Source organism: Zingiber officinale, chromosome 10A (assembly GCF_018446385.1).
Source record: "Zingiber officinale cultivar Zhangliang chromosome 10A, Zo_v1.1, whole genome shotgun sequence".
Taxonomy (NCBI): Eukaryota; Viridiplantae; Streptophyta; class Magnoliopsida; order Zingiberales; family Zingiberaceae; genus Zingiber; species Zingiber officinale.
In genome coordinates this window covers 85,206,216-85,217,072 of record NC_056004.1, presented here as the reverse complement: position 1 = coordinate 85,217,072, position 10,857 = coordinate 85,206,216, and the positions used below count along the sequence as shown (strand labels likewise).

Below are 10,857 nucleotides of genomic sequence, written 5' to 3'. Positions count from 1 at the left end.
TTGTAGAATGTATTGCCCTACAACAACGGTTTTGAATCCGTTGTCTTTGTAGACATTTGACAACGGTTTTTATCCGTTGTTGTTTACATGCTCAAAATTTGTTTACGAAGGATACGACAACGTTTTAAAACCGTTGTGGTAGATAATTTCGACAACAGAAATAAACCGTTGTGGTAGACTCTTTTTACAACAGATTAATTTTAAAACCGTTTGATAGATAATTTTAATATGTTTTACAACAGATAAAACTGTTGTCTTTTATCACTTTTTATAAAAAAAAAAATCCGTTGTGATTACGTACTTTTTACAATATTTCTAACCGTTGTCTTTAATATTCATGTTGTAACATGATAATAACAAACAACCAATCTTTATTTAATATAAACAAACCACCAATACAAAATTAAATATTTACTACATTCAATCCATGAAAATGTTATCTTCAAATTTCAAAAATTAACTACACACATCAAAATGAGAAAATAATAGCTGTGTGATCGAAATCCATAATATGCAAGCTAAAATCCTCTTCCCAACTGAATCTTTAAAGCCTTTTCCAGCAACTTACTGGCTGCATCTTCACGTGACCTAGTATACAAATTTCCCTTGGCAATCAAATATGCAGAATTAAGCTGTAGGAGCTGATAAAAATAAACAAATTATAAAGACATTAAAAGATAAAATATACATGTAAGCGAATAAGAATTATCTTAACCTGCTGAAACACATATGGATTGATGATACAATTAAGCTTTGCACTACTGTTGTCTTATTTGTGCAGCATGTTATTGGAAATTAGCAACTGGTATAGAAGGAAATGAAATTGCATAACATCCACAGCTATTTGGCAATTTGCAACGATCTCAATCATATAAATCATATGGTTCTTCATTGAGTTCAATTTAGCCCAGTGGCATATTCAAATCAAAGCATGATACTTTAAGGTTAGCAATGCCATAAAACTTATCCAACAAACACTGAAAGGTCAAATGCAAAGTGCTAACATAACACATTCTAACATTGAGTAGAACTAATAAGATATTTTCACCCAGAACGCTAGTTATGCACTATATGTCAAATAAAAAGATAGAAGAGAACGCTTGTGTAATGGGGAAAAAAACTTCAATTGCCCAAGTAGAAAACAATTGGATAACATGTAACAATTAATGGAGCAAGCCAATGAAGCATCAAAGAGAATAGAAGAGTTACTCATGAAGTGCTTTGGAAAGTTACAAGGATTCCAACGATTGGAACTTCACCAGACAAGAAATTTGTTGATAAATTCCTACAGTTGTTAAAAAAAAATCATAGTCAAGCAGTTAACTCTGCAACAACAAACTGCCTAGCCACCAATAATCACATGAAGACTCATAGAAATCATAATGGGTTCAGAGAGCCAATAGATGGAGGAATTGTGCCCCTACGCAAATTGCTTGACAAGTCCCTACATTTCAAAAGAAAACAAGGGGATGTAAAAACTACAAGATGGTAAGGTGCACAAGTTCTCCAATCTCGGATGGAATGTTCCCTTGAAGGTAATTAGCTCTCAGATACCTTGAAAAATAAGTAATGTGACAACTTCATGCAACAATATATAGTAAATTCTCATTGCCAATAACTATAATCGATAAAAAAATATATGAATAGAAGAAAACGCATACAATGCTGTTAGCTCAGTGCAGTTCTTTATGGAATAGGACCGTGCAATATCAACAATTTATTCAAGTGTACAGCAGAAAAGTATCAATCATTGTGCTTTAAACAAGGTTAAAGACATGCTCAAACTTAGCTCAATCATTATGATCTCTTATCACAATCATGCGAACAATGCACCGTTGTCCATTGTTATACAGATATGTTCAACAAGTGAAATAACTATTAAAATGCCGTAACGTTCACCAAAGCCTCTGTGGTGCCGCAAGATCTACTAGCCTAAAATCCATTATAAGTTGGAAATCATTAGAAATGCTTAATCAAGGAGATGTTGTAATACCTCAGAAGCATCATCATGAAATGCTTCATCCACATTTGCAGGAGACAACAATTTTTTTCTTTCATTCAATATTATTTTCTCGCTTTCCTTGTTAGCGTCCATCAGAGCTACTTCTAGAAGAGCTCTTGCATCTGGATCAAGTTCACTGATGAACTTTAATGGAGAAGGCCAAACAAGAGGTTCTGCTACTGATGGGTTTAGCAAAGCTGCACAAGCTCCATGATTGTGCTTTATAGCTACAGAATAAGGTATTCGCCTGTGGAATATGGATCAACATATGTTTAATAACAGTGAAACAAAGACAGAACTTCCATGAACACAGAAATTTTAATTAGTTTGTTAGTAGAAAAGTAGAAAATTAAGAGAGAGAGACTCCTTAAATTGACTCTCCTAATGTATGGAAAATTTTGATTCATTATAATTCATCTCAACTAACAAAAGACAGCCAAAATATAAAAAGGCTAAATGCTGCCTAAAATATTCCTAAAAAGAGATTTCATGGTTGTTGGAAGATAATCACCAAAAGGCCAACTAACAAAGAATCTACACTGTCTGTTTGTTCAAGATTTCAATTGTAAAGCTAGCAGTTCCAATTTCTCCAAGAGTATAGGCAATTTGAAAAGATGAAATATGCCCACCCAGATGAATCCCTCAGGAGCTGATCGGCTCCCCATGCAAGCAATGTGCGAACACAATCCAAACTTCCTCCGCGAGCTGCCAAATGTAGAGGAGTGCTCCCAGAATGACTGAAAAATATGGATTTCGATCTCAAAACAGAAAATTGACACATAAACATAATGGCAAATGATCGAGTATATAAATCAGTCAAAATACCCATATTCCCTAGTGGAAGAAGAAACAAGAGCCCCATGGTCTAAGAGTACACGGACACACTCAGTCCATCTTCGCCGTGCTGCAAGATGTAGAGGCGTCTCTCCCCTTTCATCCCCAACATTTACAAACCGGGCAAATCCCCTAATAACAGTATACCAAAAGGAAAATTGCAGAGCTAAGTAATTAAAACAAGGCCAAGGACCATCAATCAAAATGAATCAAGGGACTTGAAAAAAACCGGACCAAGAATCAACAACCACAGTGGATTGGGAAATCCACTGCGGTTGTTGATTCTTGGTGCGGTTTTTTTCAACTTCCCAGAAACATAATCCCAGTCGAAGTAGGATCGGGCTCCAAAACCACAAAGCTCACATAAGCACTAAGAGCTTGAGGCAACGATATCTTCGCGGGGGTGGGAAGGGAGTGAGCACAGGTAGTAAGGTTCGGAAGTCGTTTCCCAAATAAGAGAGCACCTAAATCCAACAAAAAGGGAGCCAAGCAAACAATAAAACCTCACAGGCATCACCTTTATCAGGGGAATCGATCCCGACGCAGCAGCCTGAACCGAAAAGGGTTTAGATTCAGCCAGAATCTCTCCATGGACAGTTCGGCCGAGGAGTTCGCCACCCAAACCCGGACAGAGCTAGGGGAAGAGACACAGCGGCGTCGATCCGAGCCTCGAAAGCGAAAGTCCACCAGAGAAGAGGGGGCGACGGTTTTTGTAAGCAACGGACGAGGAGCTTCTACGGCGCGGAGAAAGAAGGCGAAGTGGCTACCGGGGCCACGGAGAAGTGGGAAAGTCTCCGTTGAAGTGACCGGTGAAGAATCGTAGAGGAAGAGCGATAGCTTCTTGCCTTCGTCACGAGCAGGAGAGCAACGAAACAGATCGCTCCATTTGGTGTCATGGCGTGAGATAGTCGAGGAGAGGAAAGAAAAATGGCTTAGGGTTTGGGAACGCTAAGGGAAAAACGCGGCGCGAAAATTTTTTTGCAGAGTGGGAAAGTAAAACTGCGAGCGGAAATGACGAAACGAATAAAGCCAAAGACAACGGTTTTTTCAAAACTGTTGTCGTAGACGCTAAAAATGCGGATAAAGACAACGGTTTATAAAACCGTTGTAAAAAGTGTTGTCGTTTTAAAAAAATATTGCTCAATGACAACAGTTTTGCCAAAACCGTTGTCTTTTATATTTAATGGGGAGTTCAAAGACAACGGTTTTGGCAAAAACCGTTGTCTTTGAACAAATACGCAACGCTTTCTCTTAAAATCGTTGTCGTAGGGGTGTTGTCGTTTGCAGTTTTTGTTGTAGTGTATGTATAGTACAAGAAATACCACCACGTTTCCGTCACTTTTCTTGTATACACAAGACTCATCCGGACACTGAATGAATCCATAAGACTGGATCACTTCATGAAATCGGATGTTCCAAGATCTCAAAGCTTGCTTCAGTCCATTAATGGACCGATTAAGCTTACATACAAGATGTTCTTTGCCCTTCGCAATGAATCCCTCTGGTTGTTTCATATAGATGTTTTCTTCAAGACTTCCGTTAAGGAAAGCTGTCTTGATATCAATTTTTCAAACCTCATAATCCATATGAGCAGCAATAGATAAAAGAATCTGGATAGACTTAAGCATGACTACCAGCGAAAAAGTTTCCTCATAATTGATTTCCTCTTTCTGAGTACACCCCTTCGCAATAAGCCTCACTTTAAAGGTTTCCACCTTCCCATCTGTTTCTCTTTTTCGTTTGTAGACTCATTTACATCTAATGACTTTTACATCATTTGGTAGTTCTATAAGCTCCCAGACCTGATTAGAATGCATAGATTTTATTTCAGAGTTCATTGTACTTTGCCAAGATGCTACATCTTTAACTTGGAGTGCTTCATCATATGTCCAGGAATCAGCTTCATGTTCACCAGGGATCAAGTCCGAAGACTCTCTCAAAAACATGAATATATCAGGTTGTCTAATAACCCTCCGACTACGACGAGGCACTACCTGTAATTGTGCATCATTTATGATACGTGTTGTAGTTACTTGTGGTATCTCGTCTTGTACCGTTGGTACTAAAGTAGAAGTGTCCTATCTTATTTCCTCAAGAACAATTTTACTCATAGGCTTATGGTTCATTACATAGTCATTCTAAAAATCGGGTATTAGTGCTAACAATGACTTTCTGATCTTTAGAACTATAAAACAAACCACCTTTCGTTCCTCTAGGATATCCCACGAACAAGCGAACTTCTGTACGTAATTCCAACTTATTAGCGTCTCCCTTCAGCACATGTGTTGGACTACCCCAAATCCGAATATGTTTCAAACTAGGCTTACGCTCATTCCACAATTCTGTGTGAGTTGAGGGTACTGACTTAGAAGGTACTAAGTTCAGAATGTACGCCGTCGTTTCCAGAGCATATTCCCAAAACGAATTTGATAATTCTGAATAACTCATCATTGATCTAACCATTTCCATAAAAGTCTTTTTCCTTCGTTCCGCCACATCATTCTATTGGGGTGTACCAAGTGCAGACAATTGGGATTGAATCCCGACCTCTGATAAGTAACTCCTAAACTCTCCTAAGAGGTACTCTCCACCACGAACAGATCGTAGTGTCTTGATATTTTTACCATAACGTTTCTCCACATCAGCCTTGTACTCTTTGAACTTATCAAAGCACTCAGACTTGCGGCGCATCAAGTAAATGTACTGATATTTCGAATAGTCGTCTATAAAATAGACAAAATATTTGAAACCACCTCTTGCCTGGATAGTCATAGGCCCACACAAATCAAAATGAACCAATTCCAACACTTCTTTGGCTCTATACCCCTTTGCCTTAAAAGACCTCTTGGTCATTTTTCCTTCCAAGCAAGACTCGCAGGTCATAAAAGTTTTCCACTACCAATGAACCCAAAGGTCCATCGACTATTAACCTTTGAATCCTACTCAAGTTAATATGACCTAATCTTAGATGCCAAAGATATGTTTGGTTCATTTCTGAAGGTTGCTTTCTCTTATTAGAATTAGAAGATGTGTTATTAATTTCCATTTGTTACATCGTAGGAGTTATTGGATTAAGAGTATACAAATTGTCAACCAATGCACCAGAACAGATAACAACCCTATTTTTCTTAACAACTACTTTGTCATCAAAAGAAAAAGAATATCCATCCATAAATAATTTAGAAACTAAAATCAAGCTCTTTCTAAAACATGGTACGTAAAGATAATTTTTCAAAATCAAAGTTTTATTGTTATCAAAAGATAAATAAGCATTTCCCACTGCAACAGCCTTCACTCTCGTAGCATTTCCCATGTAGACGGTGATTTCCCCTTCATGTAGCCGTCGGGTTTCCTGGAACCTCTGCAATGAATTGCAAACATGATCAGTGGCTCCCGTATCTACACACCAGGTACCGGTAGATAACACCGCTAAACATGTTTCAACAACTAATGAATAAGATACACCTTTATTGTTCTCCTGCCTGGCAGCCCGATTCTGGTGTCCGAAGAGTTCCTCGAGATCGAGCATCATGTCATAGGCAGTGGGTGGGACATGATACTGATATTGCAGCACATTTGACATAGAAGCCAAAATGTAATACCGCGTCATCTCATCTACCTTGACTCATTTCCTATGTCTCTCTATCTCCTATTCACTAGAATCCTTATCAGACATTCTAGGATAGACCTCAAGAAGTACGAACTTGTATTCTTCAGTAGTTAAGACAATGTCCAAGTTTCGTTTCCAATCAATATAATTTGGACCATTAAGTTTATTTTCTTTTAAAAAAACAGCAAGAGGATTGAAAATCATTTTGAAATCCTGAAAATCACAAAATAAAATATTTGATCAAAACTTTAGAATTTAAAATAATATTGATTCCTCAAACAATATAATTTAAATTCACCAACACCTAAAAACACTGTAAATTTTATATGGCACGATAGTGTGGACGTATACTAATTCAAACATTTGTAAGAGGAGGTTTTACCCATTAATTTTATTATCTTGTCAACCTAACTTTATGACAAATAAAATTAATAGTTGCTTCATCTTCGGCCACACAAATAGTGACTCTGATGGGGATGATATTATTAAATACGCTTAAGTATATACAATTACTTGATACTTAGTCCATTAATTAGGATTGTGCCCCTTCAGATGGAGGAGATCTTACAAAACTAAATAATTTCCTATAATCATCTATAGAGGAAGTTTGATCTAATGATCCGCAAACAAACTCATCCGATATGGAAGAAGACACTTAAAGCCAACGCGAAAGTTTGAATGCATCACTTACAAACCAGTAATGGAGATCATGAAATTTATTTAAATAATCTCTCTCCTACTTAGTTATTTAAATTGAGAAATTTTAACATGCAACCACATCACAGCACGCACATCACAGCACACACAAACAGCATATAAAGGCAATAAATATAAAAATAAAATTTCCAACTATTATGGCATCATCCAACGCTGCCCTCCAATGTGCCGCCAATGGATCAAGCTGTCGCATCTATCTTGCTTCCTTCTCCGCCGCGCCTCCGACCCTCAAAATAGCACCACGCATAGCAAGGATACAAGCCGTCACTACAAGAAAAAAGCTAATAGACAACGCTTTTAAAGCGTTGTCTTTGTGCCTGAAAAAGCGTTGTTAAAGGCACTGTTGTTAAAAGTCTGCTCAACGACAACGCTTTTAAAGCGTTGTCGTTTGTAGCGAAGACAACGCCTTTGCAACGCTTTAAAAGCGTTGTTGTTTTTTTACAAAGACAACACTTTTTGCAACGCTTTAAAAGCGTTGTTATTTTAAAGAAAAAAAATTATTTAAAAAATAATATTTTTATATTTATGAAACTATTAATTTTCTTTCACCATGTCTAGATTCGAATTTTACATATAATCAACTCAGCTAATGATTTCAAACTCATACCAAAATAATAGAATTCTGACATTGAAGTAATATTAGTATTTAATTACATGAGAAGCTAGTAAATATTAAAATTAACACTAATTCTGTTTCAAAGTAGATAGTGATATTCACATATAAAATAAAAGAGCACAAGCTATAGCTTGTCTTTCACATATTCACATATAACTCATACCAAAACAGTACAGTATTTACTACCACAATTTGAAGAAGTAGCTTGTCTTTCTCAATCTATTACAGGAATAAGGAATTGGATTTTGTCTAGGATCTTTGTGAGCTTTGAACAGATTGAACAGTTGGCCTGAAATATAAACAAAAAATTACTTCTACTAGCTATTTTCTATAAATGAACCAAAACTCATTACTCAGAAATGAAATGCTTGTAGAAAGAAAGAAAGAGAGCTTGCAGAAATGCAACGTTTCCTCAAACTGCAGAAAGAAAGCTTGCAGAAATGAAACGCTTTCTTCTCTGCAAACGCTTTCTTGCAAAAAGTACTGTTGTTGCAGAAATGCAACGTTTCTTCAAACTGCAGAAATAAAGCTTGCAATTTCTCCATTCTAAAATGCATACAGTATTTCTCCATTCTAAAATGCATACAGTATTTGTAGAAAGAAAGCTAAAATGAAACGTTTAGAATATGAGTTTAAACAATGGTGGAAAATTGCCAACTTCCTAAAGAAAGCTTGTAGAATTTTTAGTTTAACATGCTTGATAGACTTAAAGCTTGCCAAAATCTTGCATAAATCTTGCAAAACTCTTGTAGAAAGCTTGCAGAATATTTGCAAAGAAAGCTTGTAGAATAGACTTAATATTGTGCCATTCATCACAATTCCGATGACCGAACCCATAATGACTTAGCATGAATTAAGTGAAACAAACTGAAGACAAGAAAGTACTCCAATGTATCTGAGCTACAGCTTAATTGTTGCCCTTGTAATTTTTAACTACTGCTGATGTGGCTTGAGCCAAGTAGGAAAAAAATGATCTAGAGTTTAAGTACTGGAGCATCTCCACCTAAGTGACTAGTCACCAATGATAATTAGATTGTGTACAAAATAGAACTTATCCATTTTAGAGTGTCATTGTGTTGATTAGAACTGGAGCATCTACATCCAAGCGACTAGGCACTAGGATTGATAAGAAGCCATTAATAAGCAGCAGTGAAAATTAATAAGCTGGAGAAACTATTGCTCACAAATCAAATATATTTTACTAGGAAGTCAAAAGGATACGACTAACTGGAGCATTTTATAGAAAAAGTAATATTGAAGACTCTCACTACAAGATAAAGAAAAAGTAATTATAAACTATGTCCAGCGAAGTGTAGTAGGGGTTTAGACAAATAAAAGTATTCCTAAATGAACTTTCACCAATAGGTTTTAGTCCAACGAAGTGTATAACAACATCAAACCTGCAGAAACAAACAAAATGATGTCATGCAACGTTAAAAAGGATATCCAAATAAAATCAGAAGCAGACTATTAAATGACAGCAAAATAAAATTAGATCAATCAACACAACCGTTCATGTCCCAATCACCTTCCATTCTTCTAATCCTATTGTTTTCGACCATGTGAAAAGAACAAATAAAATATTTCCATGTGTTAACTTGTATTGTGATACATGCAACAAGCAATAATTTCAAAAGTGATTAGCAATCAAAAACCTTTATCAAATTATTCAATAATATAACCATTTATGAAACCCAAATCAAATACCTTTATCTGCTTTCCATTGCATTTTCCACCATTTTGAGTTTTGATCTCCAGAACCCATCCCAAAGGCAACAATTCGGGATCATCTTTTCCCTCATTTGCATTTTGACTCTGTATGGGTAAAGCATGTTAGAACATATCTTATAATTGAAATTATAAAACTCATCTAAAGCTTGGCATTTCTTTGTCTGAAAAAGAGAAAAAGTGGGATATTGTTTGGCATCTAAAGTTCACAATCACACTTCATTTTGGAACCTTATGTGATAGTTGTAAGAAGTGGGAAGTTGTATAACTGGATAAGTAAAAATCTTAAGGGAAAAATGGATGCCTGAACAAAAAATATCACAGATGTATAATAGGTTATGTGAGATCAGATTGCTTATTAAGAGAACTCAAATATAATGGGATATACATTTTGATGCCTAGAGTTGGGGTCTTTCATTTTTTTTTTAGAGCTTGGTTGAACCAAGGCTAACCTGCTCAATTGAAGAGATAAATATCATAGATACCAACTCTACTGCGATTCCAAACACTAGAATCATTTTGGGAAAAAAAATCTACTATATTGGTTGATTTCAACTACAATATTATAATACAAACACAAAAATAAGGTAGGGACAACTCGAAGAAATCTCCAAGAACATTGCAAATATCAAATCTCCATAAAACTCAAAATCTCTCTTCCGTATTCTTCCCTGAATGCTAGCAAAGTCTACTCTTTTTCGTGCCTTCGACCAAAAAAAGAAGAGTCCTCCTACTAAATAAAGGAACAAATTCCGCATTCCGAATCTAAAATGCAAAACATAATACTAGGGCAAGCAAAGAGATCCACAAGCTTTGTAATCCACGCAGCAATCGTTCTCGGGAATCAATTAACTCCAAGAAGAATCGGAAAGAAAAGAGATAGAAATAGGGGAGGGAGAGAAGACGAACTTGATCTGCCAAATCCTTTTCTCTTTCTTCCTCCACAGTGAAGTGTGTGAGGGAAAAGCAGAAGCAGCCCAAGATAGTCAACAATATCTTTTACAACAAAATCAGCTTGACACAAAATTAGATCGAGGTCAACAATATTTTTAGTTTATATTTTTTTTTTTGCTGTGTTCATGGTTTACAGCAAAAAAAAAAAAAAAAAAAAAAAAAAAAAAAAAAAGGGAAAGGGGGCAAAATTAGATCGAGGGTTGGTTGTCATCGATGTACAACAGATTGAAGAAGAAAACAAAGAAAATGGAAATTTTTCGAAGGATCCGCCGACCTAGAATGGCGAGGTAGCCGGCGGCTGGTTGCGGAGGCGGTTGGTACTGCAGCGGCGACTTCATAGGGTTGGGAAGAAGAGGAGCCGTCGGGAGCGGCACTTGCTGCTGGGGTAGAAAGGTG

The 10,857-nt window shown here is 36.4% G+C and overlaps 1 protein-coding gene and 1 long non-coding RNA gene across 2 annotated transcripts; both read right to left on the bottom strand.

Moving 5' to 3' along the window:
- Positions 1 to 1,878: 1,878 nt before the first annotated feature.
- On the bottom strand, positions 1,879 to 3,350 carry LOC122026748 (E3 ubiquitin-protein ligase XB3-like). Its single transcript, XM_042585472.1, has 6 exons — positions 3,340 to 3,350; positions 3,071 to 3,178; positions 2,828 to 2,968; positions 2,632 to 2,739; positions 1,994 to 2,249; positions 1,879 to 1,932 (listed from the first exon to the last, which is right to left on the bottom strand). Exons 1-6 carry the CDS (start codon positions 3,348 to 3,350, stop codon positions 1,879 to 1,881), a joined length of 678 nt encoding a protein of 225 aa, XP_042441406.1.
- A 6,141-nt stretch (positions 3,351 to 9,491) lies between these two features.
- On the bottom strand, positions 9,492 to 10,456 carry LOC122027526. The gene is made up of 2 exons (XR_006124441.1): positions 10,417 to 10,456; positions 9,492 to 9,594 (listed from the first exon to the last, which is right to left on the bottom strand). It is a non-coding gene; the product is annotated as an uncharacterized LOC122027526 (long non-coding RNA).
- Positions 10,457 to 10,857: the final 401 nt, after the last annotated feature.

Bases quoted from the DNA above. Each gene is read 5' to 3' on its own strand.
- LOC122026748 (XM_042585472.1), bottom strand. The intron at 2,969-3,070 runs GTCCGGTTTTTT...TACTGTTATTAG, and splicing joins ACTGTGGTTGTTGATTCTTG to GGGATTTGCCCGGTTTGTAA. The intron at 2,740-2,827 runs GTATTTTGACTG...CATATTTTTCAG, and splicing joins TCTTCCACTAGGGAATATGG to TCATTCTGGGAGCACTCCTC.